This window comes from Natator depressus, chromosome 8 (genome assembly GCF_965152275.1).
Source record: "Natator depressus isolate rNatDep1 chromosome 8, rNatDep2.hap1, whole genome shotgun sequence".
Classification (NCBI taxonomy): Eukaryota; Metazoa; Chordata; order Testudines; family Cheloniidae; genus Natator; species Natator depressus.
The window spans coordinates 83,625,922-83,638,489 of NC_134241.1; the positions used below are offsets into that span (position 1 = coordinate 83,625,922).

Here is a 12,568-nt window from a genome sequence, read left to right on the forward strand (position 1 = left end):
GTGGGCACAGCATTTATGGTGTTGTAGCTTTGTGGTCAGTGTCAAGCGTGGGGTATCTCCTGGGCTAAACATAAGCACAGGACTCTGGCATCTGCTGGCCAAAGTTTTGTCTTGCTGGGGTAGGGGTGGTCTCTTAGGTCTAGTGTAGACTGAGGCATTTCCCATCTCTGCTCTCATGTCCTTGAGCCAGAGGGATGATAGGGGATCTCATTAACTGTCTGGATACCAGGGGTGATTTAGGCACTGTCTCCCTTACCTCCCTGACTCCAGGTTTTGTGGCTTTGGCATAATGCTATGTCCTCCCACATTGGATCCTTGCTTTGCCTGCTAGGGCTTGCGGTACCATTGACCCCATTGTTAAGCTGATTTAACAAAGCTGCAGTCTGCTGCATAAAACCTACGTGCTGTGTCTCTGTTTACCTGCATGTCTGGGTCAGTGAGCTAATGGGGGCCACTCACCACATGTTGCTGAGGTGAATCTCTTTAAAGTAATGCCCATAGAGAATATTAGTGTTGTACCATGTGTCCCTATTCCCTCCTTGTACCTCACTGAGATGCTTGGCTTGCCCTGTATAAAACTGGGCCGTTGACTTTAATGGAATTACTTCTACATGACACCAGTGTAAGGGAGATCAGAATCAAGCTCTCTTAATTAAAAGGCTGAATGTCCATCTATGTTTTATTCTTTTTCCTATGTCTAGAGACTACAAATTAGCAGCAATATAGAATAAGCATTGAAAAATGCTTGTTTCTGAATAGCCGAAGTTTACTTTAATGGAGTACATTAAGGATAAATGATATTTTATGCTAAGTGCTACAGACATATGTTTTTAAATAGATGATTATATCTGTGAACTGTCTGACATTGCAATGCTCCACTTTCCTTTGAAATTACAAACACTAATGTCATCTGTCAAGGCTAGCAACTTCTGTGGGATTTCCCAAGAATGTATTAAATGGGGATTGAAAGTTAGCCTTTGCAGTCAGAGAGAGAGCAAGCATGTTCTAACATAGGGTTTCTTGGCATTCATGACTAGGATTGTAAAGTACAAGTGGGAAACCACCAGTGTAGAAAGGCAGCATGTTGGTTTGATTTTTGGTTAGTTTAATTTTCTTGCTTGCAGTGATAATACTTTGTATTGTGGAAGTCTTCATCATACTGATGCTGATCTTCCTGAGGAATCGGATCCGGATTGCTATTGCACTCTTGCAGGAAGGGAGTAGGTATGTTTCTCTGATTTATTGATTTTTTAAAAAAATTGTAATACCCTCCTTGTTGTATTCTGTTGGGACTTGATCCTGCACTGCCTGGGGCAGAATACGGTGGATAAAAGCACAAGGGGAAAAGTGCTAAACAATCCAGGAAGTGCAGGGCTGGCTGATCCTGCATGAATGAGAGCGTGGCTTTACGGCTGCTAGGTTACTCCTGCCTAGTAGCAGTAGGAGGGGCTCATAGGAGAATGTGTAACTAGGCACATAATTTGCATGCTGAGGGAGTACACGCAAGTCCTTATATCCTCAGACACACCTATTCTCTGCCCCCACCTCTTCACATTTTAAGGTATCAGACGTACAAAGGTCTTCAAAGATATGTTCATTCAGCACAGAGGACTACATCTAGTGTTGAATCTTGCTTGTGCCAACATGGAGCTTCCTTTCATATTTGCAAAGGGAGCATAAAAACCTTGTGTGCACCAGACAAGAGCTTGCAGGATCAAGACCTCGGCATCCATTGTATATAGGGTCAAGTCTCATTGGCAGCTAGCAGTAGGATTTTCAAAAGTGTCGCAGTGACTTAGGAGCCCAGTCCTGTTGATTGAGGCACTTTTGAAAATCCCAAACTCGAAAATCTTCTGAAAATTTGATTATGCAGAGAAAGTACCATTTGAGAGTAAATATCTTTTAAATATCTCCTTGAAACATTGGGATGGTTACTGTGAGGGGTTTAACCGTATTTTTTAGAGTGGGGTGTGTGTGGTGGGGAGCTTGATATAATCCATTCGGAAGGCTTAGATCCACCCTGCAACTTAGCTGACTTTTATATGGTGAAAAAAGTAACTAACAAGGGTCAAATTTTGCCTTCAGATCCAGATGTGTTATACTTATTGATTTCAGTTATTGCTCAGATGAATTAGTGCCACTGATATTATGATGTGCAGTAATAGAGTAGTTAACACTTCTTCCTTTTAACAATCTCACAGGCAGTTTCCAGGTTGCAATTTATAACTTTCCTGCATTTACTTGGTCCTTCTATTAAACACAGTGCATCAAATTCTCTCTGTTGCACCAATGCAACCCAATTGACTTTGATGGAGTAGAGCCAGTGTAAATGAGGACAGATTTTTGGGTCAAGTGGTGAGCTACACAAGAACAGAATTTAGTATAGAGAGCTAGTAGATGGTTGGTAGTCACAGTGCTACCAAATTCATCAGAGCAGTGCCGAATATGAATATGAATTGTGACCACTTCCCTTCCGTGATTTTTCTTTTACATTCCTTGGCATCCCAGTGCCTGTAGTATCAGGACTTAGGGAGTCTTTTGTGGAATTAGGAAAAGCTAAAGTTCCATAATTAACGTACTTATTTCCCATTCTACAGCTGTGTATGCAGGAAATAGCAGTCAGTTTTGGCAGCACTACACTCTATCCTTTGGATCCTGTACATTATAATTCAGAAACATTTTACACACTAAGACACTTTTATTCAAAAATGTGACAGACAGAAACACTTCAGAAATTTCATAAACTTCCCGCTGGGAGGTAATAACATCCTCTAGTTTTTTAGCTACACTGAAAGGTCACTTGAGGGCAATACTTTTACACTCATGTTTAACGCATGAGGTGAAACACTGTAAGTAATTACTGTACACCTAACAGACCATGCCCTGTATTCAGGATGATGGAAAATAAGTTGCTAATGACTGGGAATCAAATTATTTTTTTCAGTACAGTTCAACTGTTCTTTCAGTAAAATTAAAATTTATAATAGTAATCAGCTGTTTGGAATCCATTGATAACATAGTTAACAAGCAGTTTGTTAGAGTAAACTGTCTGTGGCTTCACTGTTAACTAACAAGCCTCTCATTAACTGCTGAAAACTACTGATTTGTGATTATTTCTTAAATAGCATAAAATAATGCATATCTGTATGACTCATAATGCACTTATTGTGCCTGTAGATCCAGGTATGATTTGGCAATAAGAAAACACTACTAGAATGTTGCCATTGACCTTGTTGTCACACAAGACAGGTTAATTTATCCCCACGGTCATCTTGTTTAACAGCAGGAGTGGAGTAAATTTGTCTTTCATTTACTTTCTGGGAACTGGCTCCTGGAAGGCAGCTGGCAGCAGGAGTGAACAAGTCAGGGGAGAAGCACAATGGGAATTGGGGGAAGGAAAAGCAGAGGGAGAAGGGAGAGTGGAATGGTCAGAGGAGCACGTCAGGGGACTGCTGGAAGGAGAGGTTCAAAAGGAATGGGATGAGGTGGATTGGGGGAATGTAAAGGAAAATGGGAGAGCCATGTAATCAATCCACATGCTTTAGACAACATGCAGTGAGCTGCCTGTACAATTATTTCCTATCCTGTCACCGCAGTATCTAAGAACTCATTATTCCCCTGTGAGATAAGTGCAGTCATTTTCTAGAGAGGCACTGATGGCTTAAGTAATGTATTTAATGCCACAGAGGGAATCATTGTCAGAGCAGGGATTAGAACACTCAAGTTCCTAGTTACCAGTGTCCACACTCTGACCACACCTTTTACTCACTGGGACTAGTGCCTGGTTTGTCAGCTACTAAAGCGTGCACACCCTGCTCAACTAATAAATACATTACAATGGTGAAGTAGCAAAATGGACTGTGACTCAAGAGAGAAGTAGAATGTCAAGGGTCTAGAGCATGCAGTGCTCAGTAGAGCAGAAGGTCCCGGAGCTGACTGGATCTGTGAACACTAGGAAGGAAGGCAGGAGGAAGGATGTATAGGGGAGTTCTGGGATATGCAGGGGCAAAGGGAAAGAGCGGGTCTAGGAGTTGAGTAGTTTGGGGACATGGAGAAGACAGGCGGTGGGAGCGGTAGTGTCTGAGGCAGACAGCAGCTGTGGGAATGTGGGAGCAGAATGGGTTTATGACCCGGGTTTGAAGGAAGGTAGCAGGGGTAGGACCAGGGAGGGCAAAATCAGCGGAAAGAAGGAGACTGGGAACAGAATATTGCAGAGATTTGAGAAAGGCAGTCAGATGAAGGAGGGAGAGGAGAAGAGACAAAATGAGAAGGTGACAGAAGCGAGGCAGTAAGGAGATGGTACTGGCAGTGCTCTGGGATCCTAGCACTAGGTCACACCACCAGTATCCGTGAAGAGAGAAGTCAAGGGGTTAATACTAAAGGGCTAATAAAAAGTGATTTTTGTTTTGTTATCGTTCTAGATTTCAACTCTATTTTGTTTCCTTTGTAGGGCTATTGGCTACATAATGTCCACATTATTCTACCCCATTATCACCTTCGTTCTCATTGCAATCTGCATTTCCTATTGGGCAGTGACAGCTGTGTATCCTTCTATATGTCTAAGTATTTGTACCTCATTATCTCGGTAATATCTGAACAGCTCGCCAAATAACTGTGTAAATGCTCACATCGGCCTTCACTCTCAATGAGCAGTACATTGGAGGTAGAGGCAAAATCCTTACATAACTGTTTCCGCTAAGGCTCTTCTCTTGATAGCAGATGTGGGATGAAGCCACCGTGGAAACCCACACTTTGCAGTATTGAAATCCCTTTGTACTTTCTTAGGAGACTCTCTGAAGAAGACTAACACCAACAGATTGTATTTCTCACAGACATCATCACCTGGAGACATACTTCACACCCACCCTATGTGCCTGACTGTTTACACAAGGAATAAATAAATGCACTTTTCTTCTGCATTGCTTCTCCCAAAGTGGCTGGTGAGAGGCAGAACTGGGGATGGCAGTGATGTTTACACACAGGTGTGTTAGTGCGTTTGTAGATCCAGTGGACAATACGGTGGCAAATGTCCTGCACCTGGATGTGTTGTATTTCTCTCCCTCTCATATCTTATCAAGTGGGTGCATGAGGTGCTGTATGATGCTCCTGTCTCATTGAGCTGTTCTGTTCCATCAGATCATTAGATCCCTTGGGGGACTAACATGAAGGGGAAAGGAGTCGAGGAGAGCTGGCTGTATTTCAAGGAATCCCTGTTGAGGTTACAGGGACAAACCATCCCGATGAGTCGAAAGAATAGTAAATATGGCAGGCGACCAGCTTGGCTTAATGGTGAAATCATAGCGGATCTTAAACATAAAAAAGAAGCTTACAAGAAGTGGAAGGTTGGACATATGACCAGGGAAGAGTATAAAAATATTGCTCGGGCATGTAGGAATGAAATCAGGAGGGCCAAATCGCACCTGGAGCTGCAGCTAGCAAGAGATGTCAAGAGTAACAAGAAGGGTTTCTTCAGGTATGTTGGCAACAAGAAGAAAGTCAAGGAAAGTGTGGGCCCCTTACTGAATGAGGGAGGCAACCTAGTGACAGAGGATGTGGAAAAAGCTAATGTGCTCAATGCTTTTTTTGCCTCTGTCTTCACTAACAAGGACAGCTCCCAGACTGCTGCCCTGGGCATCGCAACATGGGGAGTAGATGGCCAGCCCTCTGTGGAGAAAGAGGTGGTTAGGGACTATTTAGAAAAGCTGGACGTGCACAAGTCCATGGGGCCGGACGAGTTGCATCCGAGAGTGCTAAAGGAATTGGCGGATGTGATTGCAGAGCCATTGGCCATTATCTTTGAAAACTCGTGGCGAACGGGGGAAGTCCCAGATGACTGGAAAAAGGCTAATGTAGTGCCAATCTTTAAAAAAGGGAAGAAGGAGGATCCTGGGAACTACAGGCCGGTCAGCCTCACCTCAGTCCCCGGAAAAATCATGGAGCAGGTCCTCAAGGAATCAATCCTGAAGCACTTACACGAGAGTAAAGTGATCAGGAACAGTCAGCATGGATTCACCAAGGGAAGGTCATGCCTGACTAATCTAATCGCCTCTATGATGAGATTACTGATTCTGTGGATGAAGGGAAAGCAGTGGATGTATTGTTTCTTGACTTTAGCAAAGCTTTTGACACTGTCTCCCACAGTATTCTTGTCAGCAAGTTAAAGAAGTATGGGCTGGATGAATGTACTATAAGGTGGGTAGAAAGTTGGCTAGATTGTTGGGCTCAACGGGTAGTGATCAATGGCTCCATGACTAGTTGGCAGCCGGTGTCAAGTGGAGTGCCCCAGGGGTCGGTCCTGGGGCCGGTTTTGTTCAATATCTTCATAAATGATCTGGAGGATGGTGTGGATTGCACTCTTAGCAAATTTGCGGATGATACTAAACTGGGAGGAGTGGTAGATACGTTGGAGGGCAGAGATAGGATACAGAGGGACCTAGACAAATTGGAGGATTGGGCAAAAAGAAACCTGATGAGGTTCAATAAGGATAAGTGCAGGGTCCTGCACTTAGGACGGAAGAACCCAATGCACAGCTACAGACTAGGGACCGAATGGCTAGGCAGCAGTTCTGCGGAAAAGGACCTAGGGGTGACAGTGGACGAGAAGCTGGATATGAGTCAGCAGTGTGCCCTTGTTGCCAAGAAGGCCAATGGCATTTTGGGATGTATAAGTAGGGGCATAGCAAGCAGATCGAGGGACGTGATCGTTCCCCTCTATTCGACATTGGTGAGGCCTCATCTGGAGTACTGTGTCCAGTTTTGGGCCCCACACTACAAGAAGGATGTGGATAAATTGGAGAGAGTCCAGCGAAGGGCAACAAAAATGATTAGGGGTCTGGAACACATGACTTATGAGGAGAGGCTGAGGGAACTGGGATTGTTTAGTCTGCAGAAGAGAAGAATGAGGGGGGATTTGATAGCTGCTTTCAACTACCTGAGAGGTGGTTCCAAAGAGGATGGTTCTAGACTATTCTCAGTGGTAGAAGATGACAGGACAAGGAGTAATGGTCTCAAGTTGCAGTGGGGGAGGTTTAGGTTGGATATTAGGAAAAACTTTTTCACTAGGAGGGTGGTGAAACACTGGAATGCGTTACCTAGGGAGGTGGTAGAATCTCCTTCCTTAGAAGTTTTTAAGGTCAGGCTTGACAAAGCCCTGGCTGGGATGATTTAATTGGGGATTGGTCCTGCTTTGAGCAGGGGGTTGGACTAGATGACCTCCTGAGGTCCCTTCCAACCCTGATATTCTATGATTCTATGATCATGCTGGCTGAGACTGTATTATAACACATTCAGAGAATCATAGACGTTAGAGTGAGCTGTTAGGTCACCTAGTCCATCTCCTCACTAATAAAGGATTCTTCCCTATTGTACACTGGGTTATGGTGTACAAGCAGGACATTATATTTTATTTAAAAAACAGTCTCAGGGTGGAATTCCCCCCCAGTGGGCTCAGACAAGGCCCTGTGCACTATTTAAGCTGCATTTAAGTCCTTAAGTCTTAAATGGTACATAGGGCTTTGGGTGAGCCCACTGCTCAGGGTTTATTCACCCATAGAGCGTATGGCCTGCACCAGACTTCACGTTCATTAGTCCTGCTTTCATTGTTTCTTAGTTAATTTGGGAGCTCTTATTTGCTCCCTTGCACTTTGCCATGTTTTTCACTGGCAGCTGCACAGCCTGTTTTGCGCCTCATCCTGCATAACTGCCACCAGCTTCTCCGTAAAAACTGCCTGCTACACAGAGGTTTGCCAAGCAGCAGAGGGAGGAGTCAGGAAGCCTTAAAAGTTTCACTGGGTGAAGAAGAGTCTGTTGTTTCTGTTCTGAGCAGTATTAACTCATCCTCTGTTCCCCACTGCAGCAGTCACCGAGCATGGGAGCTGGCCAAGAGCCGCTGGCAGTAGGGTCACCGACTAGTCCATGCTGCCATAGCGATGTGTGCAGAGGGGACTAAGAGTAATGTGGAGGTAGCTCCTTCCCTGAGTCTGGTCAGGGGTGTGCAGGCTTCAGGGCAGGGTTTTCCACAGTTCTCTAGCTTTGAGGAAAATGTAGGTGTTACTTGTTCGCCCTTCTGCTTATATGCTGGCCACATGCATAGGGGAAGAGGTGGTGCTCTAAACCTGAATCTCTCTTCAGCCCACACAGGTTTCAGGGTTAGTGGTCCCCTATTATATTGTTTCATGTACAATGGAACTTAGCGATCTATGATTCTGAGAGTTCCTCCTTAATAAAATTCACTCAGTTTCCTGTCTACATCAGGGGAACCTGTGTATAAAGTAATGGCTAATCAAACGCTGTGCAAGTATGCAAACCTGACCTGTGACCCAGAGGTAAGCATAACTAATAACTGTCTATGGAGGGGAAAAGGAGGGGGCGTGCTAATTATATTAATTTATTGATATTCAGTATATGTGCAATGCTTGTTTAAAGACCATGCATAGTTGTATTCCACTCATTCTTTGTGTTAGGTCACATAATTCTTAGCACTAGGTAGCACTGTGCATGTTCAAAGCACTTTACAAACACCAGGTAATTAATCCTCACAACACCCGTGCGAGGAGGATAAGTATTAGTAGCCCTGTTCTACAGGTGGGGAAACTGAGACACAGAGGTAAAGGCTTAAATTTTCAGAAGTGTCCACTCATTTTTGGTGCTTCAATTTTTGGATGCTCAGTTTGAGAGATACCAAAAGGCATCCACAATCAGTGGCCAGTTTTCAAAATTTGGGCCTTAGGGACTTGTCCAATCTGCTGAGCAAGTTAACGGCAGAAACCCAACTGGGTACCACATCTCTCAGTTTGCAGTCACATGCTCTTGCTACTAGACAATACTGACTATCATAGCAATGAGGATAAGTTAAGAAAATTTACAAAATGCTTATCAAATCTTTTGGCATTTATTGGGAGCAGTTAGGTCACGTTGGGCTCTAACTTTATTTTGGGAGTTCTTCAAACACAAAAAATGTTTATGAAGCCTAACATCCGTAGAAGTGTTTCCAGATATTTTAAATGCCAGTGGAAACAGCTTGTTTTAAGTAATAGCATTCCCATGAAATGCATGCCTCCCAAACACTACAGCACTCTGCTGATGTCTGTAATCAAAGGAGAAAGAATCGTTAAGCCCCAGTCATGCAAAGATTTGTGTACGTGCTTACATTTGTGCATAGTGAGCGGCCCATTGACTAATCACAGAGCATTAAGTTAAACATATATCCAAGTCTTTTTTAGTATTGGGTTTTTAATAAGGCCCTACTTGAATCATGGGACGATTGTCAAATAATTGCAGCTGAGTTGTGGACAAGACATGGAAAATCGTGGAAAAGTAATAATGGACCTTTATTAATTGTGGTAATTTGGAAAAGCCAGAGAAGACCTATTTGTTTAAAAAAATTTTGCTGGAACAATATAAACACTCAAGTATTATGTTAAGTATTATGTTGCTAATTTTTTTGATAACCAGACATTTTGCTGCAACTATATGACAGTCATTAATGCATGGGGCTGACAGCAGTGCTCTGCGGTCAGTGACTGACAGCCAGGGCTTTCACTGTCGGCCCTGGGCGGCTGACAGCTGGAGCTCCTGCTGTCAGCCCTGGGCTGCTAACAAAATTGTGGTGAAAGCCTAATATTGCAGGATTCACAACATCCATAATATCACAAATTAAGTAGGGCTTTAGTTTTGAATTATTTAAATGAATTAAAAAACATTTACAGTGTAGTTAGACTTCCACTTGTGGCTCAGGATTGAATGAGTTAGTGAAACATCTAGCAGAATATATGAGATTTTTGTCCTCAGCCATTTAATTTCAGAAATTGTCCTGACACATCCTGTTCATTGCTTATGGTTATTTTTGTTTGTTTTTTCTTTCTAAACAGACTTTTAACACAACCAATGTGACCAAATTATGTGTTGGTGCTCAGTGCACTTTTGCTTTCTATGGGGGAGAAAGCTTCTATCACAAATACATCTTCATCTTTCAACTCTCCAATGCTTTTGTCTTTCTGTGGCTGGTAAACTTTGCAATTGCACTGGGTCAGTGTACCCTTGCTGGTGCCTTTGCCTCTTATTACTGGGCCTTTAGAAAACCTGCTGATATTCCACCATGCCCACTCTTTTCTTCATTTGGACGAGCAATACGGTAAGGATAAGAATCTGGAGTTTAATCTCTTTGTGTTTCCTAGCACTGCTCATAACTCATAAGGAAACAATTTCATTACGCTTAGATTATCAAAGGAAAACAATTATGTAGAAAAGCTTAGTCATTAAGGGATCAGTCATCATTACAGACCTGCATTTTGCTTTTGACTTCAGTGGTGTGAGGATCAGATCCAAATTCATTAAGTGCCTGAATTCCAAAAGAGTAGAAGCTCTGAGAAATTGCATGCCTAACTTATACAAGCAATTACTGCACCTGCGTATGCAAATCTGTTATAATAACCCTCTATGGCTGTTGGACACCTAAAAAATACAAATGATCTCGCTGCGAACACAGTAGCGATGTGTGGATGTACACATTTTTGTGCATGGATCTTGGCTTTTTACTTTATTGAAAATCAGGAGCATATTGACCTATTGTGTAATTATTAAAAGCACTGTACAGTTTAAATGTAAACCCAATATTTAAATTTGTACATTTACATTATATCAGTAATGATCTTTAGTTAAAATTAGCAAAGGAAACCACATTATGGATATAAACATTTTTACTACAACACAATTTATAGGCCTTTTGTAATTATAGTATCTCTTATTCATGTTGTATCTAGCAGGGCAAATTGTTCAGCTAACACCAGCGTTATTCAGAAGCATTTAGTAGAGACAACATTTCACAATCTTTCATCAGCATCCAAGTTCTTAGCAAATTTTGCATTGTTGTTAATCTTTTTCAAAAGATTGTTTGCAGATTTCACAGTCCATAAGATAGTTTATTGTGATATTTGCCAAGGTCAGTTCAGTTACGTATTGCTGTTGTCTCCTGTAACATGGTATAATACTGCTTTGTTTTGTATTAGATATCACACAGGTTCACTAGCATTTGGATCATTAATTCTTGCAATAGTCCAGCTGATTAGAATAATCTTGGAGTACCTGGATCACAAGCTGAAAGGTGAGATTTCTGAACTTGCTGTAGAATATTAAGTTAATTATTAATATTCATCTTGTTTTCCTTCCTTTTCCAGAATGGTTCTTCAGCTATAAAACATCTAAGAGGCAAATCTTGGGCTGGTATAAATCACTGTAGTGCCATTTGAAGTCAATGAATCTATGCTGATTTACCCCAGCTGAGTGTTTGTCCTTGAAAGTTTAATATAAGAATTCATGGAGGAGATGTATGTAATATAATGTAGGGCTAGTGGGCGAGACTCACTCTGGAAGGGAGGAGAAAATTGCAACTCCTTGCTCCAGTGATGGGACAGGATTCTATCCTGAGGGAGAGCTGGCAATATTTCAATTACTGACCTATCTCTGTGGATCCAGCCATTGTGCGCAGCCCTCTCATATTTTAAAGAGAACTCATCATGTGTCTGCATGTTCTGCTCTCCCTCCTTTTCCGCAGGTACACAGAACTCCTGTACAAGATTTCTGCTCTGCTGCCTCAAATGCTGTTTTTGGTGTTTGGAAAAATTCATAAAGTTCATAAACAGAAATGCCTACATCATGGTGCGTATTTTCTCTCTCAGCATGTTCCAGCGTCATGCCTGGGGCACTACAATCAGTATCTTAGAGATAAGCCTACACTGCACACCCGTGGCGGGGATATGTAGGGTACATGTAGCTACATGCTGCAGTGACAAGTAGGCTGTTTCCATACTGTTGTGTATATCTTCATAGGGCAGTGAAGGGCTCTGGCAGCTCCCCGATGCCAGAGCCTTTCCCTGTTGCTGGAGCCTTTCACTGCAGTAGGGAAAGTCTTGAGCAGCAGGGAGGCAGCAGGGCACTACACTGCTAAAAATAGCCCTGGAGACCTGGGAGGCACCCCTTGGGTGTGTAGAGAGCCGTGTAGGATACATACCAAGATTGTAGAGTGACTTTACTCACCTAAACTGTGCCTCCCCATCTAAACTGCTGTTCATATTGTGCTAGGGGGGCATGCAGTATCTGTACTCTACAAGCCTCCATGAGGAGTGTGCAGACTAGCTGTATCTGCAGTCATCAAGATTTTAATGTTTTGCTCTTCAGCTATGCCAGGCTTAATTTTGGCTACTGTTTGACTCTAGAAGGTAAAGAATTGGATTTTAGTGACTTTGGGGGAATTCATGTGTCCCTGCCCCCAAAATGATAGTATCCTTTTTTCCCCTCCCCCGTCCCTCTCCTCCCCCCCACCAGTATCCATGAAAAGTGGGGATGCAGTATGACTGGTTAACTTCCCTCCCCACCTGCCATTCAAACACTGATTTCAACAGGAATGTCACTACATCCTGCAAACACTGTATACTACATACTGATGTGATGTTTTTGTTAAAATATGCTGCTCTGAATAAGGAAGCTACAGAACACTCAGCACTTGTATTCACCAGTAAAATCATAGAGCCAAATTCTGCCCTCGTTCCAGTGGTGTAATTCCAGAGGAGCT

The 12,568-nt window shown here is 42.8% G+C and overlaps 1 protein-coding gene across 5 annotated transcripts in view; it reads left to right on the top strand.

The window, feature by feature from the left end:
* The window catches only part of SLC44A5 (solute carrier family 44 member 5), a 181,215-nt gene that overhangs the window by 148,703 nt on the left and 19,944 nt on the right, over positions 1–12,568 (top strand). For all 5 annotated transcript variants that reach the window (XM_074961517.1, XM_074961514.1, XM_074961516.1 and 2 more), the window contains 6 exons: positions 1,125–1,224; positions 4,451–4,543; positions 8,237–8,324; positions 9,870–10,132; positions 11,007–11,101; positions 11,552–11,655. In XM_074961517.1, the coding sequence (XP_074817618.1) occupies positions 1,125–1,224; positions 4,451–4,543; positions 8,237–8,324; positions 9,870–10,132; positions 11,007–11,101; positions 11,552–11,655 (743 nt within the window). The remainder of the gene's footprint in view (positions 1–1,124; positions 1,225–4,450; positions 4,544–8,236; positions 8,325–9,869; positions 10,133–11,006; positions 11,102–11,551; positions 11,656–12,568) is intronic.